At 39.5% G+C, this 26,341-nt stretch overlaps 1 protein-coding gene across 10 annotated transcripts in view; it reads left to right on the top strand.

Annotated features, from left to right (window-relative positions):
* The window catches only part of RABGAP1L (RAB GTPase activating protein 1 like), a 726,923-nt gene that overhangs the window by 677,234 nt on the left and 23,348 nt on the right, over window positions 1-26,341 (top strand). For 7 of the 10 annotated variants that reach the window (XM_064370668.1, XM_064370669.1, XM_064370673.1 and 4 more), the window contains 2 exons: window positions 9,332-9,424; window positions 21,372-21,482. In XM_064370668.1, the coding sequence (XP_064226738.1) occupies window positions 9,332-9,424; window positions 21,372-21,482 (204 nt within the window). Of the gene's footprint in view, window positions 1-9,331; window positions 9,425-9,763; window positions 10,060-16,132; window positions 17,143-21,371; window positions 21,483-26,341 lie in introns of those variants that run through there. The other 3 variants (XM_064370670.1, XM_064370677.1, XM_064370675.1) reach the window with 2 other exon arrangements.

Consider the following 26,341-nt stretch of genomic DNA (forward strand, 5'->3'; position numbering starts at 1 on the left):
TAATACTTACCTCACAGAGTTGCCATCAGGATTAAATACAGATTTTTCTAAATTATAGGTTTAAAACTGTTAGGAAATTTTTTGACATGAAGGAATTCCATACTTAATGCCAATTACTGCTAATCAATAACAAAGCAGAAGGAAGTGGACATCTGAATGAATCATTGCAGTGCTAAAACTTTGCACACTGGTCCAGGCCTCTTCTCTTGTCTTTATTGACAGTTTAGCTCAGTGGTTTTTAGTATGAACCCCACATCTTCTCAAGCATGTACCCCTCAAACTTACCAGCCCCCAGCATCCACACCTGGTTTAGAAAGGTGTGTGGACATCCTGTTTGTCACAGTGACAGGCAGCCACTACTGGCATTTAGTAAGTAAAATCATAAATGGGCCCAGGGATGCCATGGGCTCAGAAATGGAAAGTGGAGTCTACATACCAAAAATTACTCCACCCAAAATGCCAATAATACCTTACCTTGATAAACAGTGGTAGTGCCCGGGTTCTTTTCTCTGTTTAAGTGCAAAACCAACTTTTCACAAAATCTACATACTATTTCATAAAAATCAGGATATGCCAAAGATCATGCCATATATATTACAGAGCATAACTTGAAACATCTTTTCATGTGTATTCTGTCATGTTATTTCTCTCTTTTCTGTGTATAAGTTCTCTGTAGGTTACTATCATGAGTTTCAAATGTGTTAAGGGTTCCATTATTCCATTAATTATGATCTGAAGTTTAAGATCTGTGGTGTTGATAAGCACTGCAGCACCTAAATATACAAAGTCCTTGAACTCCTAAATGTACAAAGATCTTGTTGGGGCCAGGAATGGTAGCTCACACCTGTAATCCCAGCACTTTGGGAGGCTGAGGTGGGAAGATTGCTTGAGCCTTGGATTTTGAGACCAGCCTGGACCACATAGTAAGACCCTGTCTCTACCAAAAAAAAAAAAAAAAAGCAAGGCATGGTGGTGTGTCCCTATAGTCCCAGCTACTCAGGAAGCTAAACTGGGAGGATCACTTGAGTCCAGGAGTTCAAGGCTGTTATTGAACCATTGCACTCCAGTCTGAGCAGCAGAACAAGACCCTATCTCTCAAAAAAAAAAAAAAAAAAGATGATTGAGTTTGATAATCAGGAAACCTAACCAAATCTTTTATGTAGGCAAATAAGTATGTTTTTATTTGTTTATTTTGTTTTGAGACAGGTTCTCACTCTGTCACCTAGGCTGGAGTGCAATGGCATGATCTCACCTCACTGCAACCCAGCCTCCCAGGCTCAGGTGATCCCCCCCACCTCAGCCTCCCAAGTAGCTGGGATGGGCATGTGCCACCACACTCAGCTAATTTTGTATTTTTTTGTAAACACAGGGTTTCGCCATGTTGTCCAGGCTGGTTTTGAACTCCTGAGTTCAAGTGATCTGCCCACCTTGACTTCCCACAGTGCTGGGATTAAAAGCATGAGCCACCACACCCGGCCAAAATATGTTTTATTGGAAATAACTCACTTTGGGAGGCTGAGGAGGGCAGATCACTTGAGGTAAGGAATTTAAGACCAGTCTGGCCAACCCCATCTCAGAATACAAAAATTAGCCTGGGCGTGGTGGTATGCAAAAAGAAAATAAAAGAAAAGAGAGGAAAGGAGATGAAAAGAAAAGAAATAATCAATGCATGTGAAATTCAAATATTAGTAAGTATTTGAAATAAGAAATGAAAGTAAAAATACAATATAGGTTGCTAACACTGGTTGATATGATTAGTGAGATGATTATTAAGACAGATTCATCTGATAATTATTGATCTACAACACAATTAATATATATTTAATCTACGAGACTCACATATACAAATAAACATCTTGAATGAGAAGAAGAGAGAACATGGAGAATGAAGAAAGTTGGGTGTATTCTTTTCAGTCTTCCCCTCCCGTGTCTCTGACTGAGGCCAGCATGACTAATATTGAGAAAGAGTAAGGCAAATGAGTAAGTATTGTGCTCTGTCTTTTCCTGTTATTGAAAGTCACTGTTTAACACTCCCTGGCCGTTCACCTACCACTCCCCTTTGCCTTAACCTCATTAGACTCTTTTATTTGTATTTCCTGATAATAGCTGACAAGGACCCACTCTTGTCTGTAAAAGGCAGGTGAGGGTATTGGTGATATGTAGAGTTAATAAAGTTTCTCCAGTGATTTAGAATTATAATCGTCTTGAGTATTATCATCAGGGCAATAGATGAGAAAGCCCATTTCATTTCGTGCAGTGTCCTTCTAACTGCTAGTTATGAATCATTTTAGAGGGTCTGTGAAATCACTGTGGAATACAATGAAACATAATAGAAAATATCAGTGGACACTGCACAAATCCTTGGCAAGAACTGGGTACAACTGGTGCAACCAGTTGCCACTAGTGATCTGGGGGAGAAAGCAGAAAGGCGCTGAGTGAAATATGCATGGGCTGGGGTGGAGTTGTTTTTATTTTTTGCTTCCTGTCTATTTGGTATTCTGATATTTATAACATAAGGGTTAATAGTTTATAGTTGACTTTACATTGACATAATTTGCAGTTGGTTGTAAAATAAAGCACAGGGGAGTTCTTACCTTGCCTTCAGCAAAAGTGTTAAGAGTTTCAGCTGAGTTTTGTTTGTAAATATTTAGTAGCTCAACTAATTGTAGTTGTTTGTAATATGTTGTTTTAGTTTCTCATTGTTCCTATAACAAATCACTACAGTTTTGTGCAAGTCTGATATGAGTCTCACTGGACTAGGATTGAGGGTACTGGCTGGGCTGCCTTCCCTTCTGGAGGTTCTTTGGGGGAATCCGTTTCCTTGCCTTTTCCAGCTTCTAGAGGCTGCCTACATTGCCTTACTCACGGACCTCTGCCTCTGTCCTCAGAGCCAGCAACACGGAATTTCTTTGATCCTTCTGCAGTAGTGACATCTGAATGAAGTCCTGAAAGGTTCTCTTCTTTTAATGACTCACATGATTTCAGTGGGCCCACTTAGATCATCTAAAATAACCTTCCCGTCATAAGGTCCTTAACCTTAATCATATCTGCAAAATCCATTTGACCGTGTAAGGTAACACATTCACAAGTTCTAGGGATTAAAATGCAGCCATCTCTGGGAGGCCATTATTCTGCCTACCATAGTTCTCTATGCTGATTCCAAATGGAATGTTTTCTTTTTAAATAAATGTATGTAAAAAAAATTAGTTGATTTTGGCTGGGCACAGTGGCTCATGCCTCTAATCCCAGCACTTTAGGAGACCAAGGTGGATGGATCACCTGAGGTCAGGAGTTCGAGATCAGCCTGACCAACATGGCAAAACCTTGTCTCTACTAAAAATACAAAAATTAGCTGGGTGTGGTGGTGTGCGCCTGTAGTCCCAGCTCCTAGGGAGGCTGAGGCAGGAGAATCACTTGAACCTGGGAGTCAGAGGTTGCGATGAGCCAAGATCACACCACTGCACTCCAGCCTGGACAACAGAGTGAGACTCCGTCTCAAAAAATAAAACAAAATAAAAAAGGAAAGGACCGGATGCAGTGACTCACACCTGTTATCCCCGCACTTTGAGGGGCTGAGACAGGCAGATCTCGAGGTGAGGAGATTGAGACCATCATGGCTAACACGGTGAAACCCTGTCTCTACTAAAAATACAAAAAATTAGCTGGGAATGGTGGCACACGTCTGTAGTCCCAGCTACTCAGGAGGCTGAGGCAAGAGAATTGTTTAAAACCTGGAAGGCGGAGGTTGCAGTGAGCCAACATTGCGCCACTGCACTCCAGCCTGGGCGACAGAGGGAGAGTCTGTCTCAAAAAAGAAAGAAAGAGGCCGGGCGTGGTGGCTCATGCCTGTAATCCCAGCACTTTGAGAGGCCGAGGTGGGTAGATCACGAGGTCAGGAATTCAAAACCAGCCTGACCAAGATGATGAAACCCCTGTCTCTACTAAAAATACAAAAATTAGCTGGGCGTGGTGGCATACGGCTGTAGTTCCAGCTACTTTGGGAGGTTGAGGCAGGAGATTCGCTTGAACCCAGGAGGCGGAGGTTGCAGTGAGCCGAGATTGCACCACTGTACTCCAGGCTAGGTGACAGAGAGAGACTCCATTTCAAAAAAAAAGAGAAGGAGAAGAAGGGAGGAAGGGAGAAAGAGAGAAAGAAAGAAAATAGTATATTGTGAATGGATATGGCAAAAATAATGAATGTGGTATTCGAATGACTAAAGTTTGGGAAACACTGCACCTGAGAGGTGGCCCAGTACCTGGAAGGAGTGGAGTCCAGGCCACAGAGGGAGTAGACCCATTTGCTCTGCTGCTACCAGGTGGCTCCATCCAGGATCCTAGCACATTTGTTCAGTTTCTTTTTATTTTTTTTTTAAAGATGGGGTTTCACCATGATGGCCAGGCTGGTCTTGAACTCCTGACTTCAGGTGATCCACCCACCTCGGCCTCCCAAAGTGCTAGGATTACAGGCGTGAGCCACCGCGCCTGGACTTTTTTTTTTTTTTTTTTTTTTTTTTAAGATTTGTTCAGTTTCTTTATCCTAAAGAAGGGATGGTACCAGACAAGTAGTCTCCAAAGATCCCTCCAACTCCAATTTTCTAATTCTGTGTAAATGGATATTTCTGTTAGGAATTTCAATGTCAGGACCAAGCACAGTGTGAAATATAAACATTGTAAACTGTTTAAAAGGTGAAAACACTGGTTCTGTCATAAATGCTGCCTTCCCAAGTGTAGTTGTCAAGTCCACAATGTCAAGCCTTGGTTGATTATTTAAATGACTGCTAATCATATTTGCCAGAGGTTGTCTTGCCGTGAATGGGTATCCTTTTTTTTCTTTTTCTATTTGTTTGTTTGGCTCTTATTAATAAATACCATTTCAAAGTAGTGAATGGTCATCATCAGTTGCACACAAACAATTAGAGATTCTTTGAACATTTCTTGAACTTAGGAAATACTAGAAGGACAGAGTGTGGACATTTGATGGGACAGGACCCCAGCTTTAGGTAGACATTTAAAAGGACTGGTGATTCTTAACACATTCTTCAAGTGCACACTTCCTTATAGGATGTTTCAATTCTAATAACTCTTAGTGACTTTTTGTTCTTTTAATTGAAGAGGGTTTTTTATTTGTTTGTTTTTGTTTTTGTTTTGTTTTTTTTGAGACGGAGTTTTTCTTTTGTTGCCCAGGCTGGAGTGCAATGGCACCATCTCAGCTCACTGCAACCTCTACCTCCCAAGTTCAAGCGATTCTTCCTGCCTCAGCCTCCCGAATACCCTCAATCTTAGTCCAGTGAGACTCATATCAGACTTGCACAAAACTGTAGTGATTTGTTATAGAAACAATGAGAAACTAAAACAACATATTATAAACAACTACAATTAGTTGAGCTACTAAATATTTACAAACAAAACTCAATTACAGCCGTGCACTACCATGCCTGGATAATTTTGTATTTTTAGTAGAGGCGGGGTTTCACCATGTTGGCCAGGCTGGTCTTGAGCTCGTGACCTCAGGTGATCCACCCACCTCGGCCTCCTAAAGTGCTGGGATTGCAGGCGTGAGCCACCGCGCACAGCCCTGAAGAGGTTTTTACATTTCTTTCTCTAGTAAGAAAAATTTCAAGCTTCTGTATTCCATTCAGTATTCCCTAAAATAAAATCAATTTTTGTCCTGAAATACGGTTTTAAAAACAGAAAGTCTGTTTTCTTTGATTACCTCATTAATAACAAGAGTTTCATATCAGCTCTCCCGTCTCTTTCTCCTCCACCATTTCCCCCCTTTTACGCTGTGCCAGTCACACAGGTGGATGCTTGCTGTCACCCCACAGCACAAGGTAAATAAGCCTGGCTTGGAAGGTTTCCTAGCAACATATTGTTCTGGGAACCTGCTCTGTTTCCCTGAACAAGATGAAGCCAAACATCCTAGAATCTCAGCCAGATGGGAAAGGATTAGTTTATTGAGAGTGATTATTGCCTTTTTTTTTTTTTAATATTTCACTTTGAAATGAACCTTTTAATATAAGTAGCAAAAGTGACTTTTAAAAGGACGTGTAAAAATATCCTTTTAAAAGGACAATTTTTTTTCTCTCTTACATGTAAAAGAAATGTTGGTAATAGTTTGAAGTTTAAAAATACAGTTTTAGAATTCTCTAGAAATTACAAGCTTCCCGTATATAATTCAGTCATTGGTGAGTGGATCGATTTTTGAACCATATAGAAAATACTTCAGCACGGGACTAATATTCAGCCTGGTGTCCAGTGGGATGGTATTCCTGCTGTAGAAATACCGAAATCCTTTCGATCTGGTGGGAAAATGGCTGCTGGAGTGGGCTTTCTCCTCACAATACCTGTAGCTGCTTCCCGTGGCTCTTGTTCCTGCTCCTAGGGAAACATTGGCGATAACTTGTCACTGCTTAAAACCCTCAAGTGTCCCCTTTTTCTGTAGCTCCAGGGCTATTGTAGCGCTAGTGATCCGCAGCTTCATCTTCAGAGTCTATTTGTGGTTTTCTCAGTGTATGATTAATGTATATAGAGAAAATAAAACTAAGGGAAATTGAGACTGCTATCGAAGCCAGGCAAAATAACGTCGTCGTCGTTTTGTTAACACATGATCATGTATATTTCCCTTGTTTATCTAATGGTCTGTGAGGCGCACAGTTGGCAGCTGGTGCTTTCCTTTCTGTTGCACTCTGGTTGGTCATAGTATACTGTTAGAGGTCTCCGGAGATGGAGTAATAAAGGGTTAGTGTTTGTCGTAACCATGTTCAGCAGTGGCTTTGCAGTTCAGTCACACCCTGTAAAATGTCCTCACTCCCTGTTTGACTGGAGAGACATTCCCAGTCAGATGAATATTCTCATAATGTGGTTGTTGACTGGTTTGTGTCATCTATCAGGTTTGGACTGAGTTTGTGAAACTTCCCAATTGTGGTCAGAAGCAGATGATTCTAGTACTTCATAGTGTTCCTGGGTAGGAAGAAGGAAGTAATTAGAGTAAGATGGGAATGACACCTGGTGTCTTTGTTTTTTATTTAACAGATTATCCGGCCAGATGCCAGAGAATTAATACTGTCCTCACTGTAATGAAAATAAGGAAATTGTGAGATAATTATATATTCATGCTAGGTGCTTTCCATTCTCTTTTGCTCTCTCACTCATATGTATATATTTTCTAAATACCATATGTTAAACTCAACAAGAACAATCTGTCGAGGGCCTAGTATGGGCCAAATCCCACTATTAGGTATTATGGCAGATACTGAGGGCAACACATCATCCTTGCCTTCACGGAGTACGCAAGAAGTCTGCAACATAGCACGTTTGTGATTTAAACCAAACAAAAACATTAAGGAAAGGTTTTGATGTTTAAAGGAATCATAGGCTAGATATAGTGGCTCATGCCTGTAATCCCAACACTTTGGGAGGCTGAGGCAGGAGGATCACTTGAGCCCAGGAATTTGAGACCAGCCTAGGCAACATAGCCAGACCCCATCTCTATAAAAGTTAAAATAAAATAACATAAATAAAGGAATTCTATAAATTTGATTGTCCAAAGAAAGGCTAAAAGTAGATTTAATACATATTATAGAACAGAATGAGTTCTAATACCTTAATTTTGATTGAATACTTATTTAAAAAAACAATTTTAAAAATGTCCACGAACAAGGCATTGTTTTAGGTACCTCTCTGTTAACTCATTTAATTCGTCTACACCATTACGAGGTAGAAATTTTGTTTACCTGCCATTTTATAAATGAAGAAACTGAGGCTAGGAGAGTTTTTTTGTTTGTTTTAAAAGACAGGGTCTCAGCCAGGCACAGTGGCTCATGCCTGTAATTCCAGCACTTTGGGAGGCCAAGGGGGTGGATCACAAGGTCAAGAGATCAAGACCATCCTAGCCAACATGGTGAAACCCTGTCTCTACTAAAAATACAAAAATCAGGCGGGCTGGTGGCGTGCCCCTATAGTCCCAGCTACCTGGGAGGCTGAGGCAGGAGAATCACTTGAACCCGGGAGATGGAGGCTGCAGTGAGCCAAAATTGCACCACTGCATATCAGCCTGGCAACAGAGTGAGACTCCTTCTCAAAAAAAAAAAAAAGTCTTATTCTGTTGCCCAGGCTAGAGGAAGTGGATGTTCACATGTGTCATCAGAGTGCACTGCAGCCTGGAACTTCTGCGCTCAAGCGATTGTTCCATCTCAATCTCCCAAGTAGCTGGGACTATAGGCATGCACCACTGTGTCCTAAGAGAGGTTAAATATCTGTTTACTGAGGGCTGTTGTACTATACTGTGCTTATTTGTTGATTTTTAAAATTCTGTGAGTCCATAGGATTCTAGTTTCTTTTTTCAGAAAACAGTAAACTGCTGTCTTTGTGGATGACATAATTTTAGCAAGAAATAAATGAGTTGTTTAGATGACTTTCTATTATCTCATACAGCACAATGATTCTATATTTGAGTTTTCATTGTTAAACATTACAATCTTCTTTCTTTTCAGTATACTACCATTATATATATATATATATATATATATTTTTTTTTTTTTTTTTTTTTTTTGGTGGCGGCAGTTGGGGGGCGACCTGAGTCTTGCTCTTTCACCCAGGCTGGAGTGCAGTGGCAGGCACGATCTCAGTTCACTGCAACCTTTACCTCCCAAGGTTTAAGCGATTCTCCTGCCTCAGCCTCCCAAATAGCTGGGATTACAGATGCCTGCCACCATGCACAGCTAATTTTTGTATTTTTAGTAGAGATGGGGTTTCAGGCTGGCCTCAAACTCCTGACCTCAAGTGATCTACCCACCTTGGACTCCCAAAGTGCTGGGATTACTGGCATCCTCAGCTCACTTTAGAATATTTCTTGTAGCTCAATTTTTTGCTTGTTTAAAATAATAATTTTCATTTTCAACATAATAGAAGGATATGAGTGAATTATACTTAAGAAAGTTAAAATTAATAGCACTATTAAATACATTAGCAAGAGAAGGTTGTGACATCAGCAATACTATATAGAACTGAGGTGGACAAAGTGTGGCCTGTTTCTGTAAATAAAGTTTTCTTGGAACACAGCCAGGCTCATTTGTTTATGTATCACCCATGGCAGGTTTTGTGCAATACGACAGAGGTGAATCTTTGCAACCTAGACTATGGCCTAAAATATATACTGTCTGGACCCTCACAGGATGTTTCCCAACCCCTACTCTGGAGTCTGTATTTTTCTTCTAACTTTGAGTTGGGCATATTCCCTTAGAATGCCAGAAATCTAACTAGCAAACACACCTGAGATTTTTTTCCGTAAATGGTCTTCTTGTCTAACATGGTTTTCCTCAAATCCCTGCAGGTACCAACCAAGAAGCTGAAGAAATATGAGAAAGAATATCAGACAATGCGAGAGAGTCAGCTGCAGCAGGAAGACCCAATGGATAGATACAAGGTATGAGGAATATTTTGCATCTATCGAAGTACCTTCTTTTTTGTTTTAAATGAGACTGAGTCTTGCTGTGTTGCCCAGGCTGATCTTGAACTCCTGGCCTCAAGCAGTCCTCCCACTTCAGTCTCCCAAGTAGCTTGGATTACAGGCACCAGCCACCATTCCCCAGCTCAGCAAAGTATCTTTTTTTTTTTTTAACTTAAAGCAGCAACTGTGGCAAGTTCAATTCCCTCTGTTCCTCCTTGATTGATTTAGATGCTCTCTGATTATGCTAACTGTCCAGGTATGTCTTCATTTCAGGAGACTCCCAAATAGCCAACCATAATATTTCTTTTCTTTCAGTTTGTATATTTGTAGGTAACTCCAGCTGTTGCATTTATACTGGGAATCTTCATAAGAAGCTGAGAGAAAGAGAGGGGAAAAAGAAAGTGGCTTTCTACTTTCAAAAATGAAACAAAAAGGAAAAATGACCAAGTACTGTTTTAGCTGTGCATGGTCTTATCCACAAAGACTTTTAGCAGGTGAACTGTTCCAAGACTGACAAGGATGTTTCAAAGTTGCCTCTGTCTGTAGCAAATGTTAAAAATACCAACTCACTTGGAAGGAAAAATAAAAACCACAAAGGTATATTGAGCACAGTAATGGTGTTTGTTGCAACATTTATTTCCAGACAAATTTATGAACAAAAATGATATTTGACTTACAGTACGAAGTTTCAGAATCAAAATAATTTCAGTTTAATACATTCGTTAATTGTGAATCTCTTTAATGGTGATTAGCAACACTGTTCCCAGGATTCAATGTTGGGAAACACTCATTTCCAACTTATTTTTTTCAAGTAAAATATTGTCTCTCTTCAACATGCTTTAGTTTTTCAGACTCACACAGATGCATAATAGCTTCTTCTCCCTCCACATCAATACACTAAGATAAAAGAATATTGTATTTTCAGCACTGAGCACCAGTGCCAAAAAGTCCTGCCAAGAAATGGGCTGTGTGGCATGGTTAATTAAATCACCCACATTGGAACGACTTGCACTTTTGTGACTAGAGTTACCTTTATGTGCTCAGAGCTGGACATGGCAGCATAGTCACACAGTACATCTTATCTCTGTGGCAGAACTGAATAGCACAGGATGTATACAGAGGAACAGGGAAGCAGGATATAGATTTTGTAGTCAGACAGGCCTGAATTCAAATCTTGCTCATTTTGTAGAGCACGGGGTTTAGACTTCAAATTGGGGGTTTTAATCTCCATGCCACCATTCAGCATCTTAGACTAGTTATTGAACCTCTTCATCATGTGTAAAAGGTATAGCGTGTCGGATTTTTTGTTGGATTGTTGCAAGGATGAGGGATGCTGTATGTTAAGGGCTCAGCTCATAGTTGTGTTCAAGAAATGGCTGTTATTTTATGAAGGCTACTACGACAAATTATGCAATTATTACTAGAATAATACCACCTTATATGGGTGTTCCCCTCTAGTCCATTGCTGACTGTTCTCAGCTCTTTCAAGTGTTGCTAACCAGTACTCTCCCCTTGCTTACAGAAGGAGTTCAAGATCTGATGATAAAATCCCACATACTGCTATAGCAGATAACTATAACAGTAATGTGTCAAGCTTAATTTTCACCAACATCCCCTCAATAAAACCAGCTTTCACAGTGTAAATCATATAGCATGCTGCTTTAGAAAGGCTTGAAGGCGGTAATTATAAACTATTATTAAGCATCCAAAAGGGAGCTCTCCTTTTGCTTATGTTATTCTAATTTTCTTATTATTACCATTGTTATGAATAAATTCTGTGAAGAGTGCTTTAAAATAAGAGTGAAATGAAAGACCAAACTTGTACATTTAAAATCAGGCTGGAATTGAACTTGTTATTGTGTCTTAAATCTCTTTTTGTGCCGAAGCAGGTATGTATACATGAATAGTAAGATGTACGTCATTTTTAAAGTACTTATAACACGTAAGATTATCAATGTGTATAGTTTTTGAGAGAGCAAAGTAGGATTAAACTTTTTATTTTGAAAGCAGGCATTACTTTTTAAGTTCGAGTTTTGTTGCTTCTTATTTGCACATATCTGATGGCCTCTATTGCTATTTCTTTTAGATTATTGTGGTAACTTGTCAGTACATTTCTCTAATATCTCTGTACTCCTTTAATAATGTCTAGGCATTTGCCCTGGTAATAGACTTGGCAAATTTATAGTTCTTAGATTATAATTACATTTTCAAGGTGGCAATCAACAACATAAGCTTCTAACCATCAACGTATTTGGTTTTTCAGATGATCAGTATGTAATTTAAGAAGCCATATTATAATTATCTTAATTAAAGTAGCAAAGTTAGAAAATACCTTTTACATATTCTAAATTTAATCCTGTGAAGAATAAGATCTCTGTCCTGGGAATGAGCATTTTATAATTCATAGATCTTGGACTGGGAACCCAGCTAATGTAAACTCTTAAAGACTGACTTGGGCCGGGCGCGGTGGCTCACGCCTGTAATCCCAGCACTTTGGGAGGCCGAGGCGGGTGGATCACGAGGTCAAGAGATCGAGACCATCCTGGTCAACATGGTGAAACCCCGTCTCTACTAAAAATACAAAAAATTAGCTGGGCATGGTGGTGTCTGCCTGTAATCCCAGCTACTCAGGAGGCTGAGGTAGGAGAATTGCCTGAACCCAGGAGGCGGAGGTTGCGGTGAGCTGAGATCGTGCCATTGCACTCCAGCCTGGGTAACAAGAGCAAAAAACTCCGTCTCAAAAAAAAAAAAGAAAAAGAAAAGAAAAGGAAAAAAAAAGACTGACTTGGGAAGATCTTTGAGGGCAATGAGTGAGAACTTGCACCAGTTCAGTAACAACTGCTCCTCAACGTTAGAGTCTCTACTGCTTAAAAGGTCATTTGTACACCCTGGCTTGCCATCTGACAAGAAAGCCAGGAAGGTTTTAGGAAATTTACTTTTTAAAACCCAGATATGTTATATAATAAGATATTTTAAGAGGTATTTCAGTTCAATGCTATTTCTCTTGGACATGGTAATGTATGTAAAAGGGCTATCAGGCCGGGCATGGTAGTTCAGGCCTGTAATCCCAATACTTTGAGAGGCCAAGGTGGGCAGATCACAAGATCAGGAGATTTTTTTTTTATTTGAGACGGAGTTTCGCTCGTTACCCAGGCTGGAGTGCAATGGCGCGATCTCGGCTCACCGCAACCTCCGCCTCCTGGGTTCAGGCAATTCTCCTGCCTCAGCCTCCTGAGTAGCTGGGATTACAGGCACGCGCCACCATGCCCAGCTAATTTTTTGTATTTTTAGTAGAGACGGGGTTTCACCATGTTGACCAGGATGGTCTCGATCTCTTGACCTGGTGATCCACCCGCCTCGGCCTCCCAACGTGCTGGGATTACAGGCGTGAGCCACCGCGCCCGGCCCTTCATGCTTTACAAATATTTTCATGCTCAGGCTATATCGCTGTAGTCACCTTTATTCAACACTTAAATCTCAACTACAAAGAAAGAGGTGAAATAGTTTTGGTATAAATTTAAATTTTAAAACTCAAAGTATCATGAAAATCTTCTGGAATTAAGAAGTAATATTGATTGCACAACTTTGTGAATATACTAAAATCACTAAATTGTACATTCGATTTTAAAAATTTTTTTAATTTTTAATTTTTTGTTTTGAGACAAAGTCTCACTCTGTCGCCCAAGCTGGAGTGCAGTGGTGCAATCTCAGCTCACTACAACCTCCGCCTCCTGGGTTTCAAGTGATACTTGTGCCTCAGGCTCCTGAGTAGCTAGGATTACAGGTGTGCACCACCACGCCCAGCTAATTTTTGTATTTCCAGTACAGTTGGTGTTTCATCATGTTGACCAGGCTGGTCTCAAACTCCTGACCTCAGGTGATCCACCCACCTCGGCCTCCCAAAGTGCTGGGATTACAAGTGTGAGCCACCGCACACAGCCACTAAATTGTACATTTTAAAAACATGAATTTTAGGGTATATGAATTACATCTCTCCCCCGCTAAAAAAAAAGAAGAATATTCCAAGTCGATTGTCATTTAGCCTACCCTTTTCCTTTCATGAACCCTAAGTTACAGCAGAGGTACCTGTGTAGAAGCCTTGCAGGAGGGAGAGCTTTCTGTTGAAATTAGAGCTAATTAGTGACTATTGATCTCATACATGTCCATATTTATAGGATAAAGGCCAACACGGTGGGTGATGCATTAACTTTTAATTTCCAGACAGAACATATGTTGTACATTACATGTGTACACACGCAGACATACACATATATAAGTAGGTAATACATTTATATGCACTGCCTGTGCTGTCTGGTCTTGGCATCAGTTTATATTTTAAACTCAGTGAGCACCATAATGACTGCTTATAGCCTTTACTCTTTCTGTTTCTCTTCATGACTAGATTCCAAGAGATAGAAAGGAAACTTTTTTGGAGGAAGAATATGTAGAATATTTATTTCAAATCTCTTTTATCTTCCTTCTTAACTTGGACCTGGCCAGATTTGTGTAAAATTCTTTGTCTACTCTAATATTTTGGTTTGTAAATTTAGTGGTTGATTTTCTAATGAGGTAAAATGTAGGATAAAGATTTGGCTGTAGAAATAAGCATATTTTTTTCCATTTTTGTGCAGGTTCCCAGAAAACACACATTCATCAATATGTGTAGCTGTTTTAGTATATTTTAGAAACATAGTAATTAGCCCTTAATAAGTGAAGTTACCAATTTCAGAAATTAAAATGTTTTTTACCTTAAAGAGATGAATTGTATCTACTGTGAGGCAAGTTTTCTAGTGATGTTATCAATAGATGGTACTTTTTGGAGATCTGCAGCCTTCAGCTACCTTTGGAGAATGATATTCTTTTCTGGTTTAATTAAAGAACTACTTGCACAAATGAGAGTTAAGCCTTAAAAAATACAGCTAATTAATTAAATTCAGTGAATCTCCCAAAGCATGATAAAGGTTACCTGTTCTAGATGGGAAAATACTAAAAGAATCTGGAATGTTTAAAGTCTCTTGGGTTTGGGACATGGATAGTATTATAAATATATAATTTCTAATTGAAGTGTCTTATACATGTTCAGTACAATTAAATTTAGACTGCTTAACCTCGTTCTTGAGATTAAACATAGTAATTTTTAAAATCAAAATGTCATTTAAACAAAGAAAATGATTCCTCTGTGTTTACAGAGTTGTTCTTGCATATACTAATTTTTGTAGAGCAATTGTCTCTACATGTAATTTCAAATGAAGCTATTATGCGTAGTAAAAATAATACACATGAAATATTTGAAATAAAGCTTAATTGTTCTTTTTTACCAACCGTACATATCTAATAAAATAATTTAGAGCAATTATCACATTTCTTTTAAACTTGACAAATGAAGGAAAGTTTAAATTAGGATACATTTCTTGCCTATAAAAAAGAGGGAGTAGACTTTTTTTAAAAAACCTTTGGGCCCTTTTCGTTATTAGACCCTTTCTTACTCAGAGGAGTCAAGATAAGTGAATCCAGCTTTGAAAAATGTTTTCCTGGTTGGGCGCAGTGTCTCACATCTATAATCCCAACACTTTGAGAGGTGAGGTGGGCAGATCACTTGAGGTCAGGAGTTCGAGACCAGCCTGGCCAACATGGTAAAACCCTGTCTCTACTAAAAATACAAAAATTAGCTGGGTGTGGTTGCGCACACCTGTAGTCCCAGCTACTTGGGAGGCTGAGGCAGGAGAATCTCTTGAACTTGGAAGGCAGAGGTTGCAACGAGCTCAGATTATGCCACTGCACTCCCACCTGGGTGGCAGAGTGAGACTCGGCCTCAAAAAAAAAAGAGTTTTTTCTGCCATAGCCAATACACTTACATTTTATTATTTTTTCACATCCTAGAAACTGTGCTGGCTTTTGGAAATACTGTGTTATGAAATAATGTGCTTTTAAGAAAGAGTAATAGACAGGAGGATGGTTTCTATATGCCTGTGACAACTTAATGATAAACTTCAGAAGGTTGCCACTTTCTCTTTGAGTTGGATAACGCAGAGAGTTCGTTGTTGTAGGATGGTGAAGATGCAAAACTAAATCCTTTTGGCTTCTCAAGCAATATAGCTAAAAAAGGAGTGGGCGGTTTCTAACAATGCTGGTCTGCTCAGTCCCTTATACTTAGCACTTGGGGGAAGAATATGCGTTAGGCACAGTAAGAATTTCTAGTGTGTTTATTGATGATCTTCAGAGTTTTCAAGAAACTTGCTTTAATTTTTAGGAAGTTTTCTTTTCTGTTTAAGTATTACTAAGAATATTACCTGACACTAATATGTTTCTATATCATTTAGAATGCATTTGCTTTTTGAAAATTTGATTTGTGTAATAGAGTAGAACAGGGATCTGCAAACTGTGGTTTATAGGCCAAATCTGGCTCACTGCCAGTTTTTGTAAACCAAGTGTTACTGAAACAGCCACACCTATTTATTTATTTATTGCGTATGGCTGCTTTTGTATGACACTGGTAGAGTTGACAGATTTCAGCATAGACCATGCGACCTGCAAAGCCTAATATATTTACTGTCTGGCAATTTACACTAGAAGTTTGCTGACCCCTGTGTAGGACTATAATCTAAGATCGTTTTTCAAGTGCTGAAAGAAATGCAGTCTGTTTGGCCGGCTGTCATCTATTACTGGCAAGATTTTGTTTTTAGTTTGACGTTTAAAAATTTGAAAATTTCCACTAGAAAGTTAAAATTGGATGTGATGGGTAAAGGAGAGAAGCACAAAAGTTTCAAATATTCATATTTTTTTTTCTCAGATCTTCACTTACGTACAACATAGATATTTAAACGTTTTATCTGTAGGCATTTGAAAACTTGAATATGAAAGTTATCAACTCTTTTAAAAGAGGTATCCAGAGGAAAATATGTGAGAGTTGAGTGTGTTGTTGCTAATACATTTGCACTGTGTCTTTTAGGAAAACATTTTCTCCTGACCCTTAAAAGTCTTTAAAAGCATGTGCCAAAAATTCATCATAGCAGCAGACAACACCCAAAATATTGAGCTAGGGTTTATAAAGCTGCCTCCCTCCTTGTCATTTTTTCCTTTAAAGCTTAGTTTACTTTTAATTACCAGTTCACATTTTTATGGCTTCTCATTTTGGAATAAATGACATTCACAATCCCTTGAACTGCTTCACCCAGACTTCAGCCCCTAGGTACAAATGAGATCTGGAATTCATTTTTCTTTTGCATTACCCTGCCCAGCAATTTCCTTCTTTTGTCTGAAGATGAGCTATTTTGCAAGATTTCTGACCTTATCATATAAGGAAGTTCCTTCCACCCAGCTTTGACAACACAGTATCAACAACTCACACCGTAGTTGCTAATAGTTCCACGTACGGCATTTTAGTCGCTCATGCAAACTAAGCAGCATTGTGGAGAGGGAGGAGTTTTAGGGTATGAGTCTTCCTGAGTTGAGACTTGCCCACTGGCTGCCTCAAGTATACTTTGTTCCATTGAATGTTTGCAGTCACAGAGAGAACTTAGAGTTATATGACACTCAAAGGAAAAGCAAAAGAGTATTAACAAGTGTCTGTTTTTGTTATTGCCATTTCATAAATACTTTAGTAGGTGTTCGATTTCATTGGATATTCTTTTGTTTTTTCAATTGTCTTTGTACCTATGATTGAAAACGGTAGTTGGTCTATGACTTTTGAGGAGGTAAGTTTTTTTTTTAATCTATGTATGTCTGTAACATCAGTGTCTGTGTCTTTGAAAAATGCAGTATCCTCCTCCCAAAAGTTACTAACCAGACTTTCCCAGCTGTACATCTCCTATCGGTGAGGAGAGAAAGTATGAGGACAGTTGTTATCTGCTTTTTATTCAAATGGTGTCAGTTGTTATGAGATGGGGGAGTATATGTTTCAGATAGTGTGATGTGAGTTTTAAGAGTTATGTAAGCAGTGTCTCCTGTAATCTTTTCTGAAAGTCAAGAGGGAACCAATTTGCCTGTTTTGTTTACAGGCTTTGAGCATTCAGCATGTCTGCTTGTGCGAACTTACAGCATGTGAATTTCTCTGGGCTGAGTGAAGTTATTGGGGGTGACTTTAAGTCTGTCTCCCCTGGACAACCCTTGTCAACATTTCAAAATAAACCAAGCAGGGTTACTACCTTTCCCAAGTCCATAAAAACCAAACTATCTTCTCCATTCTAGTATACAGGCAAACTTTTTCTGGAATCAGTCAGTTTGAAAACAGTTTTGGCTCCTTGAGAAGAACTAGAAAAGACAGCCAAGTAATATAAGCTCTGTTTAACCCTCAGTAAGTAAGTGTGGCAAGTTCTTTGTAGGAAATCTCCATCTCAGTAGCAGGGTCTCACTGTAGTGCTCAGTAGCGCTCAGTGACTTTGGAGGACTCATGAGGACACCCCTGAGTTCATACTTTGGAGGACGATACTGCATTTTCGGCCCTGTAGCTTGCTTTCCCACTTGTCTGTGAGTGCAGAGCAGGAGTCTGACACTTCCCACTGTACTGCTTGCTTTGCAGACACCGAATTGAAGCTTCTTGCTAAAGCAAAAGCCAGTAGGCGTGTCCTCTAGGTTATTTTGCTTTGCAGGGACCCTGAGACACTCAGTTTCCCCCAAATCTTTTCCCACCCTTGCCCTTACCCCTTTAGCTGTGTGTCTGTAAGGAAGGGTTTCATTGCAACAGTCATTGTGATGAGAAGTTACTAGTCAGAATTTCAGCTGAACTCGCACCTTTTTCTTATATAACAGATAATCCATCAATCAGACATGTATCTCTCATCAACAGTGAAGTAGCTACCTGGTATGATTTCTAAATACTTGAACAGAGTGCTTTTCCACGAACATCCTGCGACTTTACCTGGAGGTTACTTCAACTCAATTCTAAGCATGTAACTGTAACCTGAAAAACTGGTAGTGGCAACATTTTCACTTGTGCCCAATGAATGTAATGTACATAATAGCTGAGGGAGCTTTTTGTACTTGGGGGTTCTAGAAGTACAATTTTAGCAGCGATAGGACACTTAACTCGGGAATAGCTATTGAAGTAGCCTTATCCTAGTTTCTTGAAGAGATAGATCAAAAAATGAGAAAAATCTCTTCCCTGCGTAAGCGGCCTGCATTGTGAAATAAGTCATGTTGAAATGGTGCTGGTATTGTTACTCTTTCCTGGCTAGGAGGAAATTTGTTGAAAAAGTTTCTCATCTTTTTTTTTAATCTACATTTTCTACAAGAAGCGAAAAGGAGTAATAGATGTATCAGAAATAAAGTCTAACTCTCCAGCCCCTGCTAGAAATCGTGTTACTTAGGCAGAATTGAAAGATTCCATTGTAGAAGCTCTGGCTTTTTAGAAATCTGTTTTTCAGTCTCCACATTTATCACGCTTCTGTGGGAGGGTGGCACTTCTGTAGACTGAGGGAACAGACAGAATCTGATGAGTACAAGTTGCCCCTACAAGAGCATACACAGTCTTCTCAGGAACATCTGAGGAAAGAGTTCTAGCAAGGCAGCACTTCTGAGGGGTTACATGATAAATCTTGGTCGAAAAGGAGGATTCAGTGTGGTTTTGTGTAGAATATGACCTTCTAACAGAAGTGGACTTAAACATTTCTTTCTCATTTTAGCATCTTATCCCTTCCAATGGAATTAAAATTCCGACTTGCTTTTTTTCTTAATAAAACTATTTTTAAATCCTATTACAAATATATATTCATTGTAGAAAACTGAAAAACAGTTTTAAAAGGACAAGGGCAACAGTAAAGAAAATTCACTACCTATAGTTAATATCTGTTGTTTATATTGTTATATAATGAGATTCTCCAGTTATTTTTTTTTTATTATTTTTCCTACAAGGAAGCATAAGCATTTCCTGTCATTGGATTTTTTATTTTTTTTACTTTTGAGACAGATCTTACTTTGTCACCCAGGCTAGAGTGCAGTGGCACAATTTTGGCTCACTGCAACCTCTGCCTTTCAGATTTAAGCAATTCTCCTGCCTCAGCCTCCTGAGCAGCTGGGATTACAGGTGTGCATAACCACACCTGGCTAATTTTTGTATTTTGCTTTAGTAGAGATGAGGTTTCACCATGTTGGCCAGGCTTGTCTTGAACTTCTGAGCTCAAGCAATCCTCAGGCCTCAGCCTCCCAAAGTGTTGGGGTTACAGGGACGAGCCACTGCACCCAGCCTTCTCCAGTATTTTAACACTGAGTGGAATTCTATCATGAATTTATTTAAAGTATTTAAGTGATTTGGGATTGTTTTTATCTTTTTTAGTAGGTATCTTTTTCAATAATGTTTTAACATTCTCCAACTATTCTATTTCTTTTTTTTCCAAAAGAAAAGACAGAAGTGGGCCCTGGTGGCTAGTATAATCAAGGTGCAGGTTCGTCCTTTAACTTCTCTGATGGCCTTCCCTGTTTATGGATCCTCTGCCTCTGTGAAAGCCTCAGACTTTGCTCTTACCATGTGTTTCTTAGCCCTTCTTTTGAAAAACAGGAAGAAGAAAGAAATTGTCTTCCTCTTTTTTTTTTTTTTTTTGAGACGGAGTCTCACTCTGTCGCCCAGGCTGGAGTGCAATGATGCACTCTCAACTCACCGCAACCTCCGCCTCCTGGGTTCAAACGATTCTCCTGCCTCAGCCTCCCAAGTAGCTGGGATTACAGGCACACGCCACCACACCCAGCTAATTTTTGTATTTTTAAGTAGAGACAGGGTTTTACCATGTTTGTCAGGCTGGTCTCGAACCCCTGACCTCGTGATCCGCCTGCCTCAGCCTCCCAAAGTTCTGGGATTACAGGTGTGAGCCGCTGCACCTAGCTGTCTTTGTTCAATATAACAAACACCAGGTTGTTACATGGAAGGTAAAATTAACTTCACCTTACCTGGTATGCTGTGATAAACTATCTTCCAAAACATGTATTTGTCTTCTGGTTTTGTATCAGTGCTTTGTCTGAGTTTTTGCCGCTTTTGCAGAAAACACTGTTAGGAGTGTAAATGTGAAAAACAGGAAGGTCTCATCACATTAGTCTTTCCTGTCAGCTCTTTTGAATCTCCTATAACTCTTAACAGTAGCAAAGAAAGCACTTTTGATACTTTGGAATGGAAGACATGAAATAGCTATTTGGAAAATAGCTGTGAACGTACCAAGTTCATAATGTTTAGTTACTTGCTTCATAAGAATTAGTGACTTGGTTTTTTTTTTTTTTATCATGTAACTTTGTTTCAGATTTTTCAAGGTGGGGTGCAGAAATCCTCAGTGATTTATTTTACCCAGAATGTTTTGATTTGAAGTTTAAAAAAAAGAAAAAAAACTAGCGCTCTTATAAGGACTGTTGCTCTCACACAAACATAGGTGTTCAGAAAAGTAAATATATTCTTACTCAAAGAATACAAATGTCAGCTGATAGCAAAGTCATGAACGAAGTGTCATGATCCTTGATTGACTGCTCTTAAATATACTCAATTAATATGAACCCTGTCTTAGAAAAGCCATTTCAAGAAATGTCTAGTGGTTCCCCCTGTTTCATTCCTACTGTGTCCTGTGGCTTCTCTTGAGGTCAAGGGTGAGACTACTGTGCATGTTTCAAATGAAGAATTGCTTGTGTCTGTGTTCTAGGTCTATATAAAAACCTCACAGGATTGGGGATATGTTCGGAGATTCTGCTCTTTGTGGCCCTTTCTTTGTGATGAAGTTCCATCTTGAGAGTTTAAGGGACAGGTTTCACGGGGTAGGGAACCGCATCTGCATCGCTAGCTAAACTCACTGTTGTTTCCCGGACAGCAATCCCGCCTTCCTGTGCCACTCGCGCCTTCTCCTTTTTACACCTTTGAAAGTTCACTTGTTGCTTGTTTTTCCTCACCAGTTCTGTTCATTTCTGTATGTCCAGGCACTAATTCTCACCTCCGGCTGTTGCTTTTTTTCTGCAGAGGGAGAACCGAAGATTACAGGAGGCCAGCATGAGGCTGGAACAAGAGAATGACGACCTCGCCCATGAACTAGTAACAAGCAAAATTGCTCTACGGAATGACTTGGATCAGGTAAACTTGTCATTCACTGGGTAGAAATGAGACTGTGATGATTTCCTCAGGACAAAGGCCAGTTTGTTCTCACCACCTCCCCACTACCCCACCCTGCAAGCTTGCTTTGTTCTTAACTTTGTTTTTGATGAAGGGGCGCGTGGCAGGGACAGTTTGTGTTAATTGGACAGAGTGGAAAACAAGCCTTTGAGAAAAGTTTGGGTCATTTCTAAATAGCATGTGTGACACACTTTCTTTGTACCTCTAAACTCTGTTATGCCTTTGTTGATACCTTTCCTGAACCAGTGGCTCTCAGCATAATTATCTGAAAACATCAGTCACCAAGCATATACCTGTACTAATGCCACTCTAACAGTAGGCACCTTACTTTTTCTATAATAACTGTGAAGTTTTAGATGAAGTACCTACATTAAGAGTTGGATTGTTGGATCGATAGGCATCTGAGTGGCTAAGAGCCAGACTGCTCCATTGTGAATGCTGAGGCCACGACTGTGAACCCTGGGCAGTTCTTACGCTGTCTATAGGTGTAAAAGTGGTCTCTTATACCGATGATATAACAATTAAATTAAATAGCTGGATACAGTGGCTCACACCTGTAATCTCAGCACTTTGGAAGGCTAAGGCAGGCAGATCACAAGGTCAGAAGTTCAAGACCAGCCTGACCAAGTAGTGAAACCCCATCTCTACCAAAAATATAAAAATTAGCCTGGGGTGGTGGCATGTGCCTGTAATCCCAGCTACTCGGGAGGCTGAGGCAGGGGAATCACTTGAACCTGGGAGGCTGAGGTCACAGTGAGCCGAGATCATGCCACTGTTCTCCAGCCTGGGCAACAGAACAAGACTCCATCTCAAAAAAATAAATGAATAAATAAAATAAAATAAAAATAAGTAAAGCACTTCAATAGTACATGTTCATTAAATGCTAGCTGTTGCTAGGAAGACCTTAAATTGTTTAGTATCCCTTGTTCTTTCCAACAAAGCTGACAGTCTTAGGACCTCCTGTTTTTTCTTGCGAGCATTTTCAGAAATAATTGGCAATATGGAAGCAGTCTTGTGCAGATTTAAAATTACCAGTCTATTTTCTGACTTCTACAAAGTAAATATCCCCAACAGATAATGGAGGGTCAGAAAAATTGACTCAGACTGTTGAGTCTATAAAAGAATCATTACCTGTGGTGTAATTGACAATATTTAAGATACATATCCACTAATAACATAAATCTGCTTAAATGTTTAAAATTAAAAGACAGCTGAAAACGGTCCCTGCCACAATTCCTTTTCTCCCATATAGATAGCTAATTTTGTGGCTTAAAAGTTTTAACCATACTAAAGTCGGAGATAAGACCCCATGTTCAGGAAAACAGTGCTGTCTGGGAGAGGAGGACACAGCGAGCTGGCACTAAATGGAGTTAGAAAACAGCAACAATAACTGTGTTGCTTGGGACACAGGATAGGGAAAGTAGAAAAAGCAGCCCAGAGAATTGTTTTTTAAAAAGTTGTGGCCCTGTTAACCACAGACCTCATGAGCCAGCCCATTCGGAGAAGTGGTATGAGAAGTCTGTGACTAGGAGAATCAGAACCAGAGAACGTAGCAGGATCTCCATTCAATCAGGGTCGACTCAGCCTTCCTCAGCAGTCATATTTTTGTATTAATGAGACTGTAGTGATAAGTCAGTGCTCAATGAAAGTCTTGGTTCTATGTTCGCTTTCCAAATGGTCTTGATTCACACTTGATTCTGCCATTTTGAATGTTTTATCCATTAATAATTTTCTCATGATGGCTGACTAAATGAAACCATTTTTAAACAGTTGTATTCAGTTGGGATGCAGTGAAATGAGCTAAGGAGAGTTTCAAAGTTATTTGGGAAATGTAGTTGGTAATATGTGTTAAGACTTCAAGAGTTTTAAGCAATAATAAATTTTTTTTTTTTTTTTGAGACGGAGTTTCGCTATTGTTACCCAGGCTGGAGTGCAATGGCACGATCTTGGCTCACCGCAACCTCCGCCTCCTGGGTTCAGGCAATTCTCCTGCCTCAGCCTCCGGAGTAGCTGGGATTACAGGCACGCGCCACCATGCCCAGCTAATTTTTTGTATTTTTAGTAGATACGAGGTTTCACCATGTTGACCAGGATGGTCTCGATCTCTTGACCTCGTGATCCACCCGCCTCGGCCTCCCAAAGTGCTGGGATTACAGGCGTGAGCCACCGCGCCTGGCCCCCGTACAATAATAAAATTAAATTTCTCCTGAGTACCTACTATGTGCCAAGCACTAAATATAGCAATTTATAAACATCATCTCATTTAATCTCCCTAATGACTCCAGGAAGCAGTTATTCTTTTAATCCTCCATTTCATAAATGAGGAAACTATATAGATGAAGAAACTGGAGATCCTCCAACTTGTAAAGCTATCCTAAAAAAATAAAAATTTGGTAAAAAAATGTATATACAAGGTTGTTTACTGCAGTGTTATAAGAATAAAAAAATGTTATAATGTCTTTGTTCACTAGTAGGGGAGAATAACGGTTTGACTGTAAAATGTCTTTCTGGAATAATTTTTTTAATAATGGGAAGATATATAGTATTTTTTTACATAATTTTTTTTTCTTTTATAATGTTTGCATCTAAATTTCAAGGGCTACTGGCTGGTACTGGGTCATCTTGTAGGGAGGGGAACCATAGATAGGGAAGAAGCCCACAAAGAAAGACATCAAACTGTGACTGCTAGGTATCTCTGGGTGGTAAGATTAAATCTAATTTTTACGTTCATCTGTGTACTTTTTCCCAATTTAGAATTTATAGAAAGACCGTAAGTTACCTAACCACCATTGGTTAAGTAAAAATGAGTATTAGAACTTTTAATCAGACAAATAATGAATATTATAATATTCATATTATACATGAATATAATACTAAATAATATATATAACTTTAATAATCAGAAATTTTTTTTTTTTTTTGAGACAGAGACTCACTGTGTTGCCCAGGCCAGAGTGCAATGGCATGCTGTTGGCTCACTGCAGCCTCTGCCTCCTGGGTTTAAGCGATTCTCTTGCCTCAGCCTCCCAAGTAACTGGTATTACAGGTTCGCACCACCACACCTGGCTAATTTTTGTATTTTTAAGTAGAGATGGGGTTTCACCATGTTTGTCAGGCTGGTCTCGAACCCCTGACCCTGTGATCCACCCACCTCACCAAGAGAATCCTTTATGTAAGTCAGTCTGGAGTGACTGCCATTTTAGGTATTCCTGACACAATTAATTATTGAGTACCTGGGCATCTCATGATGTGAGTGCGAGAACAGCCCCTGAAGAAAAGATTCCATCAGGCAGGGCCTTCATTCTTCCTCTCCCTTCTCTCTTCCCTCCTTGACTCTTTTCCTCTCTTTTAAGAAAAGTAAATATGGCCTGAACCCTCCCTTTTGGAGCTTTTTATCTAGATGAAAGAATAAAAACTGCTATTTCATGTGTATTTCTTCTTAACTTCTGATTTTGGAGTTTCTGCCTCAGTGGGGTTTATTTGCCTACCAAAAAGCTGCCCCTGCAGTTGAAGTGACCTGCCCCACCAGTCTTCCAGGAAGGGCCCTAGCCTGAGAGTGAAAGTACCAGCTTTGCCGGCCTTCACCCAGTTTGCCCAGTACTTTTCCATTCCCAGTTCATTAAAACCAGATCTCTTAATTAAAATAGCAAAACACTGGCAAGCTTTAAACAAATATGAAAGCAGATTGTATTTAAGACAGTATGTAAGCAAACGAACACTAATTAGGTAATTAGGTACTTTGCAAAAATAAATCATTCCTTACTGTTATCATTTTAGTGTTAGTTTCATGCTTCCTGGGCACCAAAGGCTCTTCAGCTTTTCTGTCTGACAGAGCCTTCTTCTCTGAGAACTCACCCTCTCTCAGACTCCTTAAATAAAGATTTCTCAGGCTGGTCGAGGTGGCTGACACCTGTAATCCCAGCACTTTGGGAGGCCAAGGCAGGTGGATCACAAGGTCAAGAGATCAAGACTCTCCGGGCCAACATAGTGAAACCCTGTCTCTACTAAAATACAAAAATTAGTTGGGTGTGGTGGCACGCACCTTAGTCCCAGCTACTCAGGAGGCTGAGGCAAGAGAATTGCTTGAACCCAGGAGGCGAAGGTTGCAGTGAGCCGAGATCGCGCCACTGCACTCCAGCCTGTGGTGACAGAGCAAGACTCTGTCTCAAAAAAAAAAAAAAAAAAAAAATTTCTCAGTGATTAGAAATGAAAAAAGGTACAACATCCCCATTTCAGTTTCTGTTTGCTGCCTGCTTTCAAGCTTTTTCTGTCCTTCCCTATTTACAAGGAACAAAAGAGAAGAGACAGAGACACGATTAGTACTATCCTGCTGAGGACCAGGGGCCTAGGTTCCCCCTCACCATAGCAAGTTCTGTTAGACCAGAAGCTGCATGAACTAAGTGGAAATTTATTTTGTTTTGTTTTAAGTTGAACAACTGGCCTGGTCAGTTCTTTCAGAAATCATTTCTCAAAGATCCCCATTTCTGATATTAGGGCTGAGTCTTTGCTAAGGTTGTTGGTTAATTCATGATTAAATCACACATTGCAATGCTTGTTTCTCTCATATATACGTAGCAGAAGCCTTAGATTGCAATTCGAACTTTAAATATTAATGACACATTATAAGATGTTGGTAAGTGTTTAGACTTAATCATGACAATGTTTCTCTCAATCTTATCAAATTATGGCAAAGGCTTTATAATTTGAGCTCAAAAGTAGAATTTGAATATTTATGTGCTTAGCATTTTATTCATCAGCATTAAAGCTAATTCCTATTTAAGTGAGGTATAGTGGTTGGCTGTACAAGGATTCAAAAAACC

Source organism: Aotus nancymaae, unplaced genomic scaffold (assembly GCF_030222135.1).
Source record: "Aotus nancymaae isolate 86718 unplaced genomic scaffold, 86718_ANA_hifiasm-v0.15.2.pri h1tg000108l, whole genome shotgun sequence".
Classification (NCBI taxonomy): Eukaryota; Metazoa; Chordata; class Mammalia; order Primates; family Aotidae; genus Aotus; species Aotus nancymaae.